Source organism: Eriocheir sinensis, chromosome 16 (assembly GCF_024679095.1).
Source record: "Eriocheir sinensis breed Jianghai 21 chromosome 16, ASM2467909v1, whole genome shotgun sequence".
Lineage (NCBI taxonomy): Eukaryota > Metazoa > Arthropoda > Malacostraca > Decapoda > Varunidae > Eriocheir > Eriocheir sinensis.
This window is the reverse complement of record NC_066524.1, coordinates 21404089-21421736: the sequence shown is the minus strand read 5'-3', so window position 1 is coordinate 21421736 and position 17648 is coordinate 21404089. Positions and strand designations below refer to the sequence as shown.

Below are 17648 nucleotides of genomic sequence, written 5' to 3'. Positions count from 1 at the left end.
ACAGTGAAAGATTGGGGTAGATATTTCATGGTACACTGTGACAGGTGGTCTGGAAGGTCGTGTGATAGAATTAAAGACTTGGAAATGAGATAACTTGGCAGAGTGAAATAAAGTTAAGCTGGAAACGAAAGAATTGAATATAAAACGATGTAGAACTAAGAACACAGTGGAAGATTGAGGTAGTAGATATTTCATGGTACACTGTGATAGGTGATTCTGTGAGGCGGTGTTACAGACTTAGAGACTTGTAAATGAGATAACTTGGCAGAGTGAAATAAAGTTAAGCTAGAAACGGAAGGAGTGAATGAGAAACGAAGTGGAAGAAGGAATACACTAGAAGATTATGATGAAAGAAAGGCATTGGTTAGACTACCCGATGAAGAGGAAGAGGAAGAAAAGGTGCGGTAAGAGGAAGAAGAGGAAGAAGAGGAGGAGAATATAAAGAGGAGCATTAAAAGAGAGGAAGGAAAAGGACAAAGAGGAAGAAGAAAAAAGAAAAGAGAGGAAGAAAAGAAAGAAAAAATAACCGGAAGAGGAAGAAGAGGGAGAGAAAATTAAGAATAGCATTAAAAGAAAGGAAGGAAAAGGAAAAAAAGGAAGAAGAAATAGAAGAAAAGAGAAGAAAGAGGAGAAAATAGAAGACAGAAGCAAGAAGAGAAAGAAGAGAAAGAAAAGAAAGAAAAAAATAACCAATGGGACAGAGTGGTGACGTAAGACCAACAACAACGAGCCGGAAATATGTGAAAAAATATAACTGAATGTAAAACGACTCTGGGAAAATACATATAGAGGATCAGACTCGTTAAATAAGGGACTCGATTCTCTTATTATGAAACACTCCCTTAAGACTTCACAGGTAAGGGGGAGGGAGGAAGGAAGGAGGAGGGGGAGAGAAACTAGTTGGAGGTAAAAGGGAGGAGGAGGAGGAGGAGAGAGAGAGAGAGAGAGAGAGAGAGAGAGAGAGAGAGAGAGAGAGAGAGAGAGAGAGAGAGAGAGAGAGAGAAATCATAACATACAACCTTTGTCCTAAAAAATTATGTCCTAGTTATGCGGTGGTGGTGGTGATGGTGGTGATGATGGTGGTGATGGTGGTGGTGGTGGTGGTGGTGGTGTTGAATTTCTTGGGTGAGTCAGAATCGAGTCTTGGGTGATGGGGGAACAGGGTAACCATTTCTCTCTCTCTCTCTCTCTCTCTCTCTCTCTAATGAAGAAATAGGGTTGGTTATGGTTATATAACTTTCCATATAAGAGGTATAGGCCCTCCTCTTCCTCCTCCTCCTCTTCTTCTTCTTCTTCTTCTTCCTCCTCCTCCTCCTCCTCCTCCTCCTCTTAATCATCCGAGTTCATATCATCATCCATCATAATCATTTTAATTTTGTTGTTGTTGTTCTTTTTTTTTTTCTTCTTCTTCTTCTTCTTCTTCTTCTTCTTCTTCTTCTTCGCTGTGTACTTGTCTTTCAACTTGTTTTTATTTACTCTTTAATTATACACTCTCTCTCCCTCCTCCTCCTCCTCCTCCTCCTCCTCCTCCTCTTCTTCTTCTTCCTCCTCCTCCTCCTGTTTTTTTTTTATTCTTCCTTCTCCTCCTCCTACTCTTCCATTTTTCCATGTCCAAATCCTCCTCCTCCTCCTCCTATTCTCCCTTCCATCTTCCTTTCAACTCCTCCTCCTCCTCCTCCTCCTCCTCCTCCTTTCCATATTCTTCCTTATTCAACCCTCCTTCCTCCCTCCTCCCTTCCCTCTAAATCCTCCTCCTCTCCCTTTTCAACACTCTCAATAGGAGGATCAGAAACCCTAAAGTAGGATCATAAACTGTCTCCTCCCTCTCTCGCCCTCTCTCTCTCTCTCTCTCTCTCTCTCTCTCTCTCTCTCTCTCTCTCTCTCTCTCTCTCTCTCTCTCTCTCTCTCTCTCTCTCTCTCTCCTTTTTTTTCTTTTTTGGGTGTGTGTGTGAGAGAGAGATCATGAAGGGAAAGCTTGTGGGGGAGGGGAGGGAGGGAGGGGGGGGAGAGGGGGGAGGAGGGAGAGAGGGGGCTATGTGTGTATGTGCGTGTGTGTGTGGGGGGGGTGTTCTGTGTGGAGAGGAAGAAGAAGAAGAAGAAGAAGAACAAGAACAAGAACAAGAAGAAGAACAACAACAACGACAACAACAACAACAACAACAGCAGCAAAAAACCCACACCCGGGGACGCCCACGCAGCTCACGTCGTCATTACCTTGTTGATTACCGCCTTGACGAATTGGCAGTCAAGCGAAGCCTCTCAAGTTTCCTTACAAGACAGTCGGGATGGTTTCTCTTCGTGTGTTCGTGTGTGCGTGTGTGTGGGGGGGAGGGAGGGGGGGGGAGAAGCATGCAGGGTACAGTGATTTCCTCTCTCCCCCTTTCTCTTTCTCTCCTTCTCTTCTCTTCGCTTGTCATCGGGTCGTCCCTCTGTCCACGGGAGCCTCGCTGAAGGGTCGTACCTCAAGAGGGAAGCGATGGGCCAATGTTATCTTTCTCTCCTTCTCTTCTCTTCTCTTCTCTTCTCTTGCCATCGGGTCGTCCCTCTATCCACGGGAGCCTCGCTGAAGGGTCGTACCTCAAGGGGGAAGCGATGGGCCAACGTTATCTCCCTCCAGAACACGACCAGGGGCTGTGTTAACTGTCCACGTCCTCTATTTGAACTGCCCGCGGTGTCCCTTAGCGGCTGTGATTCACGTCGGCCGCTCCAGTTCAGTGTGTTAAGATCATCCGCCAATCAGCCAATTAGAAGCGGGTTTCGTACTTATGGCAGCGCTGATTCGCCACCCGGGACCGTAGTGAGTGTGTGGGTTTAATTGATGTTTCCGCGGATAAGGTAGAAGCGTGGGTATGGACCGTGGATAAGCGAGTCCGCGGAGGCTGTGGACCACCAAGCCTTGTCGGGAGGCGCGTCAGCCACTGGTCTTTCCGATTCGCTCCTCACCTCGTTGATAAAAGTGATTCACGGGTTGACTCCTCCCTTGCCCTGGTGACGGTGGAGATCGGGGGTCGAGGATCGTGCTCTTAAACCTTCCTGCGCCCCGTGTCATATATTTAGACTTTCGTAAGAGTTGTGGACATTTCCAGGGGTAGTTTTATGACTCATGTGGTAGTTTGACCCATCTGTACCATGAGCCTAAAGATACGCCGGCTTTCGTAAGAGTTGTGGGCATTTCCAGAGGTAGTTTTATGACCCTGGTGGTAGTGTGACCCTTCTTCTGTGCCATGAACCTAAGGAAACACCCATGAGAATCCGGCTTTCGTAAGAGTTGTGGGGGGATTTCCAGGGGTAGTTTTATAACCCTGGTGGTAGTTTGACCCTTCTAAAAAAAAGAGCAGAGAGAGAGAGAGAGAGAGGGGGGGGGGGGGGAGAGGTACTATATATGTACTGTGTTGTGTTGTCCAAACCTCGACTAGTTGGGTGTTTCAAGTCTTTTCTCTAAATTATGTAAGTCATGTGTGAGTGTGTGTGTGAGGAGAGAGGGATCGTGTGTGTGTGTGTGTGTACGTGTGTGTGTGTGTGTGTGTGTGTGTGTGGCCGCGTTGGGTGGGTGGCCGGCGCTGGGCTTCCACATAATTAACTCCACAAGCCTCATTTCCCGTGATGGCCTCCGCGGTTCACCTACACGCGATGACTACAAACACTACCAACAAGGATCTGCATTACTACTACCCCAGCAAGCCTCGTAGCAAGCCTCGGTGGCCGCTACACGCATCCCCGTCACTACCCTCCACCCCCTTGAACACTCCCCCCTCAACCTCCTCCCTCCGGCTACCACACCCGGCTTCGTATGTCTTGGCTATCGTCCCTAAGTATTGTTCTGATCATTGCCGCTTCCAGTCATTCGGGTCTATCACTGTAATTGTCTTCTTTGGTCTAATGAAGTTGTTTGATTCAGTTGATGTCTCTGTTGGGGTTAAGGTTATCATTACTGTGGTTCTTCTTCGCCCTCTCTCTTCTTCTCTCTTCTCTGATTCGTATGTGGAGGTTGTTCTTTCCTCTGATCTAATGGACGTGTTTGACCCACCTGACAGCCTTCATTATCCATTTTTTATATTAACATTCTTTCTTTCTTTTTTTCTCCTCTTTCTCAGCAGCTCCGTAAGTGGACCCAAAACTTACCAACAACTGAAAGCCTTCATTAACTTACAAACAACTGACAGCCTTCATTTTTCATGTTTATATTTTCATTCTCTCTTTCTTATTTTTTTTATTTTTCTCCTCTTTCTCAGCAGCTACGTAAGTGGACCCAAAACTTACAAGACAGGCCTTAAAATCGTTCTCCTCCTCCTCCTCCTCTTCCTCTTCCTCCTCATCAGAGTGAAGATCATCCTTATTTTGCGTCTCCTTCGCCTCCATTCAGTTCTTTCCTCCTCTGGTTTGCTTTCGGAGGCTGCAGACTTCTAAAGATGGACGTGTCTAACTCAACTGACATCATTATAGTAAACATCATCTTCATAAAGCGTCTACTTCGCTTTCTCTCTCTTCTCCTCTCCTTTGGTTGGTGTTTGGAGGCTGCAGGCAACCATGATCTCTAGACGCGAACCCAACATCATGGAGCTGACAGCATGTACCACCAAGACTATTTCAAGCCGTCTCCTCAACCCTCAAGCGTCCCTACTTTGATCCTAAGAGTCGCTTCTGGTTCGAGTTTAAAGGTTCCAGGCGCCCGATACCTTGCAGGCGACCGTACATCCCACCAAGACTGTTTTCCAAGCCGTCGCGCCCAACTCTCGTCCCTCAAGCTCCCTCCATTGATCCCAAGAGTCGCTTCTGGTTCGAGTTTGAAGGTTCCAGGAGCCCAAGATCTTGCAGGCGACCGTACATCCCACCAATACTGTTTTCCAAGCCGTCGCGCCCAACCCTCGTCCCTCAAGCTCCCTCCATTGATCCCAGTAGTCGCTCCGTCCGTTGCCCTTCGACCACCGCCGCGTCCATTCATCCAAACCTCCTCGCCGCCTCCTTTCCAAGCCATCGCCCCGAACCTTCCTCCGGACCCAGCCTCGCCTCGTCCTATGATAATCAACCCATCAGACGAGACTAATGGAGCGAGAGCGAATCAAAAACAAAGCTGGATTCTCATTAATACTCCCCCTGACTCCCTGCTCCCTTCGTCCTCAAGTTCCTAAAGTTCATTTTCTCACATGCTTCCTCCGCCGCTCACATCCGCTATTTTCAAAACCCCAAAAGGAGGTCAATCGGGTTCTAATGAGTGTTTCCTTAGGTTTACGGTTCAGAGGAAGGGTCAAACTACCACCAGGGTCATAAAGCAACCCCTGGAAATGCCCACAACCCCTCTGAAAGCCTTGTCTAATGTGTGCTTCTTAGGTTCACGGTTCAGAAGGGTCAAACTACAAGAAGGGTCATAAAACTACCCCTGGAAATGCCCACAACCTCTCTGGAAGCCTTGTCAAATATGTATTTCTTAGGTTCAAGGTACAGAAGAAGGGTCAAACTACAACCAGGGTCATAAAACTACCCCTGGAAATGCCCACAACCCCTCTGAAAGCCTTGTCAATTGTGCGTTTAAGTTGAGGGTACAGAAGAAGGGTCAAACTACCACCAGGGTCATAAAGCCAAACATGGAAATGCCCACAACCACTCTGAAAGCCTTGTCAAATGTGTATTTCTTAGGTTCAAGGTACAGAAGAAAGGTCAAACTACCAGTAAGGTCCTAAAACTAGCCCTGGAAATGCCCAAAACTCCTACGAAGGCCAAATATGTCAGCTTGGGCGACGAAATGTTTAAAAGAGTGGCTTCATTGCACACTAGTAAGGCAAGAGTGTCAGGGCAACAACCAAAGACATTCAATAGCCGCCCGGGACCCCCAAAACTGGTTCCTGAAGTGCGGAGGGATGTATCTCGGAGTTACATCGTTGTAAGTCTGAACTGCACCCGTGTTACACCGTCGCTCTTGATAGAAAACGCTAAGCCGAAGAGGAGTTTGAGGACCGACTAAAGAGAAAGGAATAAGGAGGTGAAGATGTAGGGTTTGGAGTGTTATTTAAGAGTCAGGAATATCGAGGCGGTTAAGACTGGGAAGGGAAAGTGAAGAGAGAGCGAAAAACAGGAGTAACAGCTAGAGACGAAGATGAGTTTAAGGACCGACTAAGGAGAAAGGAATGAAGGAGGTGAAGTAGTGTTTTTTCTGAGTGCTGTAGACGAGGTAAGGAGATCGAAGAGGATAAGAAGGCGAGGGAATGACAAACAAAAGAGCAACGCTAAGTCGAGGATGAGTTTCAGAAAGGAGGAGGTGAAGTAGTGATTTTGGGAGTGATATAGACGACGTAGGGAGGTCGAAGAGGATAAGAAGGCGAGGGAAGGAAAAACAAAAGAGCAACGCTAAGTCGAAGATGAGTTTCAGAAAGGAGGAGGTGAAGTAGTGATTTTGGGAGTGATATAGACGAGGTAGGGAGATCGAAGAGGATAAGAAGGCGAGGGAATGACAAACAAAAGAGCAACGCTAAGTCGAAGATGAGTTTCAGAAAGGAGGAGGTGAAGTAGTGGTTTTGGGAGTGATATAGACGAGGTAGGGAGATCGAAGAGGATAAGAAGGCGAGGGAGTGACAAACAAAAGAGCAACGCTAAGTCGAAGATGAGTTCCAGGAGCGATCAAAGAGAAGGAGAGCCACCAGGGTCACTAAACTACCCCTGGAAATGCCCACCACAACCCCTACGAAAGCCAAACATGTGAATAATGCCGCAATAAACTTCCCCTCCCTCAGTATCACATCAGCCAATCGAGCCTCAATAGTCGGGCGCCAGGGAGTGTAAGATGAACCCACGTCCCACTTTTTCATCCTTGTTTTCTGGCCTCGCGGCGACCCTCACGCGGCGGGTTGATTGAGTTACCGGCGGCCTGGAACCTGTTGTCGACCGTCTCTTAATCTGACACATTAGTAGCGCACGACACACGAGGTTTACCCAAAAGACTGTCGTTCCTCGCACTCGCTAGAGGTTCTAAGACTCGTCCCATTCCTCTCTCAATCCAGTTAGCTTCTTCCCATCATCCTCCACCTCCTCCTTCCCTTCCGCTCTCTCCTTCCCTTCTCCTTCTTCATCTGACGTGCCTTTGAAGCCTGTCGGAAGGTTGGTTAATTTCCTATGACCCTGAGAGAGAGAGAGAGAGCAAGATTGCCCCCCCTCACAACGCATCCAAGAGGGTCACATTCTTCCCTACAGACAGCGAGGATGCTTCTGTAATGTAGGTTTCGGGGTTGGATTGGAAGAACATGACCCTCAGACGTGATTTTAGCCATTGGAAAGTCTGTTCAGTGCCTACGACCACGAGAGGGAGAGAGAGAGAGAGAGAGAGAGAGAGAGAGAGAGAGAGAGAGAGAGAGAGAGAGAGAGAGAGAGAGAGAGAGAGAGAGAGAGAGAGAGAGAGAGAGAGAGAGAGAGAGAGAGAGAGAGAGAGAGAGAGAGAGAGAGAGAGAGAGAGAGAGAGAGAGAGAGAGAGAGAGAGAGAGAGAGAGAGAGAGAGAGAGAGAGAGAGAGAGAGAGAGAGAGAGAGAGAGAGAGAGAGAGAGAGAGAGAGAGAGAGAGAGAGAGAGAGGGAGAGGGAACAAGATCGTCCCCTCTCTTAGTAAACGTTCCTATAGTCATGTCCTTAACCACACATAGTGACGAGGCTTTCTGATAGGCGGTGGATAGGGAGAACACGTCTGTCTCGGGTACACAACAAGAGGGTGGTGAGTGTGTGTACCGCTACGCCGCTTGCTTGCTGATGAGGGACTCGCGCGCATCGGCAGCATCACAGCGTTGGCAGTGAAGGGAAAAAAGTGCGATAGGTAAAGAAAATAATGGGTTGAGGAAAATGTCAGCTATTAGTGAAGCGTTACGGCCCCGCGGAGACTGATTAGAATATTGTGCGTGATGATGGTACGTCAGGGCGGCCTTTAGCGATCTGACGAGCCCGCGCCTTTAAGGAAGAGCAATTTGACTAATAGCCGCTAATGGTCCTCAAGACAGACGCTGCCGGTGTTACGCCCCTGTGAGCCAGTGCCCCGCGCCGCCCCGCCCCGCCCCGCCCAGCCACCCTCCTCCTTCGAACCCTTCCCGCACTCTGAACTTATTTTGCCTAACCCGCGAGTTATTCCCCGAGTGCTCGCCGACCACCTTCCCTCCGCAGGCACAACACGCGAACAGTTACTCCTCCACGCCACCCTGCCGCCACACCCATGCACCCTGCCCCCACTCGTAACCTTTTACCCTTCCCCCCAGGGGCCAGATTGTCGGGGTGTGCCACTGGGGCCATCTATAGCATATAATGTATACTCCTCTTCCTAACCCGTTCCTCTCCTCCCCCAGGGGCCAGTTCGCCGTGGTGTACCACTGCCGCCACCGCATCACCGGGGGGGAGTTCGCCGCCAAGTTCTCGTCGCGGTTGCGCCTCGGCTCAGACTGCACGTCGGACATCCTGCACGAGGTCGGCGTGTGCGCGCTGCTGCGGCAGGCGAAGCGCACCGTGCAGCTGGCGGAGGTGTTCCGCACAGAGACGGAGCTGGTGCTCGTCATGGAGTAGTGAGTGTTAAGCCTTGCCTTCTTGTCTGTCATGCACTCTCTCTCTCGTGCTCCTGTGGTCAGTGGTCGGCAAGCCGCCGCTGCGGTGTTGTCGCGGTGTCCGCCGCAAGAAGTGTCAGGTAATGGATACACTGCATGTTTGTCCACCCCTTGCTGAGCCACGACCTGCCAGCACTCCACACGCCTTGTACGCCTCCACACACGAGCAGAAGCTACCTCGCTGGCCAGACTAAGGGCACGAGCGTGTGTGTGTGTGTGTGTGTGTGTGTATGTGTGTGTGTATGATGCCATGCAGGGGTGTGAGGGGGAGCGGTGTGTGTGGAGGCTGCCAGGGGAGTGTAGGGTCGTGCTGGCGTGCTGTATTGGGTTTTATTAACTCGGGACCAGTTTCGAGTTTACTGCAAGGGGCTGATGGGCGGCGGGAAGGGCGCGCGTGGTTATGGCCGAGCTGGAATCTGTGACCGGGATGCAAATGCTGGGTTCCCTGTGGCTGGCGGGCGTTTACGAGCCGTCTATTTGTTTTTGTAGACGTGTGAATGTGGCGGCCGGCGGTGCGGGGAGAATGGAGGCGAGGAAGGGCTGGGATGCGGTTAAAGGCGCCGGAACAATGATATAAAACGGGAGAGCAGGAAGAACAGAAGGTACAAAGGATACTGAAAGACTTGTTATGAGAAGATGAAGAAGGGAGAGGAGGGGAAGGACAGATGAACAGAAAAGGAGGGATAAGAGGAGAATACTGAAAGAACTATAGTAAGACGAAGAAGAGGAAGAGGAAGAGAAGGAGGAAGAGGTGAGAGAGACAGAGAAAGGTGGAAGGGAGGAGAGAGAATCGTAGTAAAGAGAAGAAGAGAGGGAGGAGGAGGAACAGGGAAGGAATGGGAGAGAAGGGAGAGGAAAGGAGGGAAGGGAGAGGAAGGGAGGGAAGGGAGATGAAGGAAGAGGAACAGGGAAGGAATGGGAGAGAAGGGAGAGGAAGGGAGGAAAGGGAGAGGAACAGGGAAGGAATGAGAGAGAAGGGAGGGAAGGGAGAGGAACAGGGAAGGAATGAGAGAGAAGGGAGGAAAGGGAGAGGAACAGCGAAGGAATGGGAGAGAAGGGAGAGGAAGGGAGGAAAGAGAGAGGAACAGGGAAGGAATGGGAGAGAAGGGAGGGGAAAGGAGAGGAAGTAAGAGGAAGGGAGAGGAACAGGGAAGGAATGAGAGAGAAGGGAGGGAAGGGAGAGGAACAGGGAAGGAATGGAAGAGAAGGGAGAGGAAAGAAGGGAGGGAGGGGTAGGTTAACACAGCGGGAAGCGAGCGTTTGGGTGTTGGCGCGGTGCTGAATATTCACTCATTATCAGATATCAATCTCCTCAACGGCCTCCTCCTCCTCCTCCTCCTCCTCCTAAGCCTACTCCTCCTCCTCCTCCTCCTCCTCCTCCTCCTCCTCCTCCTCCCACGTCTCCTTCTCTTCCTCTTCCTTGTTTTCACGCTGTTTTCTAGCAATCCTTATCGTGTTAATATTTTTTTGTTTCATTAATCTATTTAATATCTCAATCTTTTTTTCCCCCTCTTCCTCCTCCTCCTTCTTCTCCTCCTCCCACGACTCCTTCTCTTCCTCTTCCTTGTTTTCACGCTGTTTTCCTTATCGTATTAATATTTTTTTTCTTGTTTCATTAATTTATTTTGTCTCAATCTTTTTTTTTTTGGTCTTCCTTAATGCCCATCACTTTGTCTTCCCCTTCTTCTTCTTCTTCTTCCCTCTTCCCCCTTCCTCTCCCCTTCATTTGGTTCGTGCCCTTCACCTCCTCCTCCTCCTCCTCCTCCTCCTCCATCTTTTCCGTTCCTAATCTTTCCCTTTTCTTTTCTCCTCCGTCTTCCTTTCCTTCCCTTCCTCCACTTTTCCCTTCCTATCTTCCTCTTTCTTCCCTTCCCTTCCCTTTCCTTCCCTTCTTTCCCTTCCTTTCCCTTCTCCTTCCCTTCCCTTTCCTTCCCTTTCTTCCCCATCTTTTCCCTTCCTTTCCTTCCTTCTCTTCTTCCTCCCCTCCCATATCTTCCTCCAGCACCCTTCCCTTCCCCTTCCCTTCCCTTCCCTTCCCTTCACTTCCCTTCCCTTCCTCCTCTTCCTATCTTCCCATCCTCTTCCCTTCTTCCTCCCCTCCCATATCTTCCTCCAGCACCCTTCCCTTCCCTTTCTTCCCCATCTTTCCCCTTCCTTCCCTTCCCCTTCCCTTCCTCGGCCATCCCGGTACAGCCAGTCGGTCAGTCGGTCCACTAATAATGCATAATGCCCGAACGATTTGTTGAGTAATAGTTAAAAGGTGTATTTGTGAGCCTGGTGGTTGGCGGTGATGAATAGCAATGAGCCGGGGTGGTGGTGCTGGTGGTGGGTGGTGGTGATGGTGGGTGGTGGTGGGTAATGAGAGGTTTGTGTGGCCTGGAGGTGATGGTGGTGGTGGTGGTGGTGGTGGTGAGTTAGTTTTAAAGGGGTCAATTTTTATTTCTATTTATTTTTTTATAGTTTCCGTTTATATTATTTTGCGTTTTCTGATTCCTACTGTTTTCTTTTTTTTCAAGTTTATATATAGAGTCTTCCTCCTCCTCCTCCTCCTCATCTTCCTCCTCTTCTTCTTCTTCCTCCTCCTCCTCCTTTCTATAACGTATCATTTTCTCTTCCTCACTTCTCTCACGTATGATAATTTTTCTCTCTCCTCCTCCTCCTCCTCCTCCTCCTCCTATGCTTCCTACTGCGTGTCCAATTCCTTAGGCCTTCGTGTCTCAGTGGTGCGTGACGGAGGAGGAGGAGGAGGAGGAGGGAAGAGGAGGAGGAGGAGAGGAGTGATTGAGGCTGTAACTCCCTCGATTATTTTCCCTCCTCCTCTCTTATCTCTTCCTCCCCTCCTCCTCCTCCTCCTCCTCCTCCTCTTCCCCTTTTGCTTCCCCTTTCCCTTCCTCTTCCTTCTCAATTCCTCCTTCCCTTCCTATTCCTCTGTTTATCTTTCCCATTTCTTTCTTTCTTTCTTTCTTTCTCTCTTCCTATCTCTCTTTCGCTTCATTTGTTTCGTATTTCTCTCCTATTTTGTCTCTATTCGTGTGTGTGTGTGTGTGTGTGTGTGTGTGTGTGTGTGTGTGTGTGTGTGTGTGTGTGTGTGTGTGTGTGTGTGTGTGTGTGTGTTGGGAGGAGCTGGTATAAGTGATGAATGGAGAAGAGGGGAGAGGTTATGAGGGTGGAGGAGGAGGAGGAGGAGGAGAAGGAAGAGGAGAAGGAGGAGGAGGAGGAGGAGGAGGAGGAAGAGGAAAGGTTTGAGGTAAGCTAAGGTGAGGTAAAGGGAGGAGATAGATAGATAAATAGATAGATAAATAGATAGATAGATAGATAGAGTAATAGATATGTTTGTGTGTGTACGTGTGTATCTGTGTGCGTGGGAATGAAAGGAAAGGGCGTGGGTGTTTTAAGGAAGGCGTGGGAATGTATGGGCGTGGGAGGGGCGCCGCAAGGGGTAATGGAGGGGGCGTGTGTGTGTGTGTGTGTGTGTGTCCTTCGAAGGGAGACTAATTGAGGGTCATTTAAGCACATACACACGCACACGCACACACACACACACACACACACACACACACACACACACACACACACACACACACACACACACACACACACAGAAAATCTCTCTCTCTCTCTCTCTCATTGTTAGATTAAACTTGCATTTGTTTTTATAATGTCTGTAATTTCTTGTGGGGAGGAGGAGGAGGAGGAGGAGGAGGAGGAGGAGGAACACACCCACCACCTGGCCTCCTTAAAACCAGGTGAGGCATTATCTCTCTCTCTCTCTCTCTCTCTCTCTCTCTCAACATGGAAGTCTCAAATAACAATGGAATACCCTTAACAGACCAGAATAAGTATACTTTTTACTACGTCGCAGAGCTCGGCCTTCCTCCACGGGGTAAACAGCGACCAGGAATTTACGCTCCCATGCAAAGGTGTCCAAAACGCTACGTCACAGAGCTCGGCCTTCCTCCACGGGGTAAACAGCGACCAGGAATTTACGCTCCCATGCAAAGGTGTCCAAAACGCTATGTCACAGAGCTCACCCTTCCTCCACGGGGTATGTCGCGTGGAGGACCTGGGAATCCTTGAGAGAGGCGGCTTCGAGGGTTCTAATATTAAGGGTCGTGCGGCATGCGGGGGTCAGCGGCGGCAGATGACCTTCGCGATGACTGGGCCGGGGCGTGACCTCCGTGAGCCTTGTGCGGCGTGGCTTTGTTGTCATACTTCCCGCGGAGGACGCCCAGAAGGAGGAGGAGGAGGAGGAGGAGGAGAGGATAGTTGAGGATACATTGAAATCAGGAGGTATAAAGGATGGGGGTGTCTTAGGGTGGAGGAGGATGTGGAGGAGGAGGAGGAGGAGGAGGAGGAGGGGGTTGGGTCACACGAATTTCATGTTTTCTCAAAGACTAATTTTTTTGTCTCTTTTCTTCCTCCTGTGATTGATGCGCCCCGAGTGACTTACCGACAGAGAGGAGGAGGAGGAAGAGAAGAGAGAGGAGGAGGAGGAGGAGGTGGAGGTGCAGGGAGGGAAGGAGAGGTGGAGGAAAGAGATACAACTTTGATATTGCGTGGAGAGACTTTGAGAGAGAGAAGGAGGGAAGAGAGGGAGAAGGGGAGAGGTGGAGGAGGAGGAGGAGAAGGGGAAGGGGAGGTAGAAAAATACTGTGGGGAGGTTATGTTGGGGAAGGAAATGGACGAGGAGGAGGAGGAGGAGGAAGAGGAGGAGGAGGAGGAGGAGAAGGGGAGGCGATGAGGACAAGAACTGGTCATGGAAGATAGAGAGATAGAGATAGAGAGGAGAGGGAGAGAGAGAGGTCAGGGGTGGAGGGAGAGAAAAAGCAAGAAGGAGGAAGAAGAAGAGGAGGAGGAGGAGGAGGAGGAGGAGGAGCCCTAATCCACACCCACATCTAGTCACTTGAATCACGAATTTGCCAGCGGGTGAAAATATTTGAGTCACCCTTAAAAATAATCCTGAGAGAGAAAGAAGAAGAAGAAGAAGACAAAGGAGAAGAAGAAGAAGAAGAAGAAGAAGAAGAAGAAAAAGAAGAAGAAGACGAAGAAGAAGAAGAAAAAGAAGAAGAAAAAGAAGACGAAGAAGCAAAAGAAAAAGAATAATAATAAGAATAAGAAGAAGAAAAAGAAAAAGAAGAAGAAGAAGAAAAAAAGTTATAATCAGTGAATGAACATAAGTAAATAGATGTTAGTAAATAAATGCGTAAGTAAATTAGTCACATATGTAAACAAGGAGGGCCCCAGAAACACACCTTGCCCTTACACCTGGTCACGCTAATGGGGTAAGGGCGTGCCAGGTGTACCAATTAGGGTGGACAGGTGAAGCCAGCGAGACCCGGATGTACGCAGTGCCGTCCATCTCTCTCTCTCTCTCTCTCTCTCTCTCTCTCTCTCTCTGGTAAAACACACGAAATGCAAGAAAATCCTCAACGCCCTTCACACACACACACACACACACACACACCGCCTTCCTCTCCTCCTCCCCCCTTACTTTCACACACACACACACACACACACACACACACACACACACGAACACGCACACAAGCACCGCCCTTGAAACACACACACACACACACATACACACAGACAGACGATAAGAAGACGCGTAGCAGACCTGTTGCGCACGAGAATGACAACAGAGTAAGGAAGAGGAGGAGGAGGAGGAGGAGGAAGAAGAGGGGGAGAAAACAAACAAACAAAAAAAGTGAAAAAACAAAAGAAAACCAGAAAGAGGAGGAAAAGGAAAACCAAAATAAGAATGACAAGGAAGAAGAAGAAGGAAGAGGAGGAGGAGGAGGAGGAGGAGGAATCCACACCCTTGCCAAATAAAGGGAGCAATGGAGGAAGACAGCGCTAAACCCTATTCTCCCTTAAGATCGAAAACCCTATATAAACCTATGTAAACTTCACCCTTAAGACTTCCAGGGAGGAGAGAAGGTATATGGTCAGGTAAGGGAGGAATCAATTTAAAGGGAGAGAAGAGCGAGGGAGAGAAGGGAGGGACGAGGAGGAGGAGGAGAGATTAGAGGAAGGAATAGGAGAGGAGGAGAAATGAGGGAGAGAAAAAGGGGGAATAAGGAGGAAGGGAAGAGGAGGAGGAGGAGGAGAGGTTAAAGAGAAGGAATAGGAGAGAGAAGGAAGATAAATGAGGGAGAGAAAAAAGGGGAATAGAGAGGAAGGGAAGAGGAGGAGGAGGAGGAGGAGGAGGAGGGAGATAAAGAGGTGGAGGAGGAGGAGGAGGAGGAGGAGAGGTTAAAGAGAAGGAAGATAAATGAGGGAGAGAAAAAGGGGGAATAGAGAGGAAGGGAAGAGGAGGAGGAGGAGGAGGAGGAGGGAGATAAAGAGGAGGAGGAGAGGAAGATGAGTGATTCTGGAGGTGACATCACAGAGGAGGAGGAGGTTAGATAACGGAGGAGGAGGAGGAGGAAGGGACAGGAAGAAGGGAGGAGTGGCAGACAGGGAGACGGACAGGAGAATAGGAAGAAGAGATAGGAGGAGGAGGAGGAGGAGGAGGAAGACGAGGAGGATGTGTGTAGGAGGCGAAGAAGGAAGACGATAACACACACACAAACACACACACAAGAGTAAGGCCTTTAATGTGTGTGTGTGTGCGTGTGTGTGTGTGTGTGTGAATGAGTGACGGGAAGAGAGAGAGAGAGAGAGAGAGAGAGAGAGAGAGAGAGAGAGAGAGAGAGAGAGAGAGAGAGAGAGAGAGAGAGAGAGAGAGAGAGAGAGAGAGAGAGAGAGAGAGAGAGAGAGAGAGAGAGAGAGAGAGAGAGAGAGAGATGTACAATGACTTCAGTAACTTCGTAAGGCAAAATGGGAGAAAGGAGTAGTGTAGGAATACGTCTGGAGGATAGGAAGGATGCCGCTGTGCTATCCTACATCCCACAATGCCTGGCGCCCCTCGGAAAGACCTCGTGGTATACTTTGAGGCAGAAAACAAGACAGCAAAAGCAATTACGTCATCATCTGTATCTGTGCGTGCGTGTGTTTGTGAATGGAAAATGGCCAACACACTATAGGGGGGCGGTTTCACGATGACCCAAAACTATGTAAGGCAGGATGACAGGGAGATAGGGGTATAGGTTAATGAAGTAGGGAGGGTGGAAGAGTTATAATGTGCTTTCCTTCACGTGCAATGCCTTACGCCCCTCGGAAAAGCCTCATGTCGTGTATACTTGGAAGCATAGACCCAGCTGGCCGTGTGAGGGGCAGCCAGCATGACCAGATTGTCGTACTAGGCATATTCTTTTCGCTTGCTTGAGGCCGCCGAGGGAGGGAGAGAGAGAGAGGTAGAGAGACAAGGGCCGGGCATGTTCGGGGTAAGAGAAGGGAAGGAAGGAGAGAAGAAGAGAAGGAAATGAAGGAAGGGGAGAGAGAGAGAGAGAGAGAGAGAGAGAGAGAGAGAGAGAGAGAGAGAGAGAGAGAGAGAGAGAGAGAGAGAGAGAGAGAGAGAGAGAGAGAGAGAGAGAGAGAGAGAGAGAGAGAGAGAGAGAGAGAGAGAGAGAGAGAGAGAGAGAGAGAGAGAGAGAGAGAGAGAGAGAGAGAGAGAGAGAGAGAGAGAGAGAGAGAGAGAGAGAGAGAGAGAGAGAGAGAGAGAGAGAGAGAGAGAGAGAGAGAGAGAGAGAGAGAGAGAGAGAGAGAGAGAGAGAGAGAGAGAGAGAGAGAGAGAGAGAGAGAGAGAGAGAGGAGGGAAGAAGGAAGAGGATTTACATAGATTTAATGGCAAAGAAAATCGAAGAAAATATGAAAAGAAAGCAAAAAAATGATAAGGGGAAAAATAAATGAAAAAAAAAGGATTAGAGGAAAAAAGGTGTTCCTCTGTACCTGGCCGCGAGGTGAGAGGGAGCGCGAAGGTGTGCGTGGGAAGATTAGTTTGCCTTCATTAAACTCCTTACCGCCAGACACAAATGGGAGGCTACTTTCAATGCTTAACCTCGGAGGAAGAAGGAGGAGGAGGAGGAGGAGGAGGAAGAGGAGAAAGGGAGAGGAATTGGAGGAGGAGGTGGGATTTTCAGGTTTTCTTTTTCTTTTTCTTTCCTTCCTTCTTTCTTTTTTTCTCTCTCTTTCTTTCTCTTTTCCTTCCTTCCTTCCTTCCTTCCTTCCTTCCTTCCTTCCTTCCATCTTTCCATTCTTCCTTCCTCCCTTCCTTCCTTCCTCCCTCTCTCTTTCCCTTCCCCCTCTCTCTCTCTCTCTCTCTCTAAGGGCGTGGCCGCAACAAGGAACCATAACACTCCCTAATACATAAGATGGACGAGCTATTTATAAACTCCCTTCCACATTAAGGGAGGGAGGGAGAGAAGGGAGGGAGGAAAGGGAGGGATTGGGTGACGTGAGTGTGCAATGTGGAGGTAACTAGGTGAAGAGGAGGAGGAAGAGGAGGAGGAGGAGGAGGAGGAGGAGGAGGAGGAGGGTATAAACTGTGTGCTTTTTTGGATAAGATAATAAAAGAAAAGATAAAAGGAAGATGGGAGAGGAGGAGGAGGAGGAGGAGGACGAGGAGGAGGAGGAGGAGGAGGAGGAGGAGGAGGAGGAAGAGGAGTTTCGTTCGGTATTTGTTGTTGCCTAAGATTGCCATGTTGAGAGAGAGAGAGAGAGAGAGAGAGAGAGAGAGAGAGAGAGAGAGAGAGAGAACAAACACAGTCGTCTAGCTTCATGAGTGGGTCACACACACACACACACACACACACACACACACACACACACACACATACATACACACACACGTCCATACATGTCAACTCCTCCCACCACTCCCTTTCTCCTTCCTCCTCCTCCTCCTCCTCCTCCTCTTCCTTGGCAATACCTGACGTCACCTACTCAACAAGAACTACAATTCCTCCTCCTCCTCCTCTTCCCTTCTCTCCTCCTTCCTCCCTTCTCTCTCTCCCCTCTCTTTATCCATTCATTCCTTTATCTCTTCCTTTATCAACCTTTCCACACCTCCTCTTAGTTATGGAACCTTTAATGACATCGTTCGCTCCCTTTCCTATTCTTTCCCAGCCTTTCCAGCCTCCCTCGATCATCCCCGCTCCTTCCGTAGCCTTTCCACAACATCTCCTAACCTTCCAGTCTCACTA

The 17648-nt window shown here is 49.2% G+C and overlaps 1 protein-coding gene across 1 annotated transcript in view; it reads left to right on the top strand.

The window, feature by feature from the left end:
• LOC126999552 (striated muscle-specific serine/threonine-protein kinase-like) overlaps window positions 1–17648 on the top strand; it is a 119141-nt gene that overhangs the window by 36268 nt on the left and 65225 nt on the right. The window contains exon 2 of the mRNA XM_050862293.1: window positions 8311–8523. Within this exon, the coding sequence (XP_050718250.1) occupies window positions 8311–8523 (213 nt within the window). The remainder of the gene's footprint in view (window positions 1–8310; window positions 8524–17648) is intronic.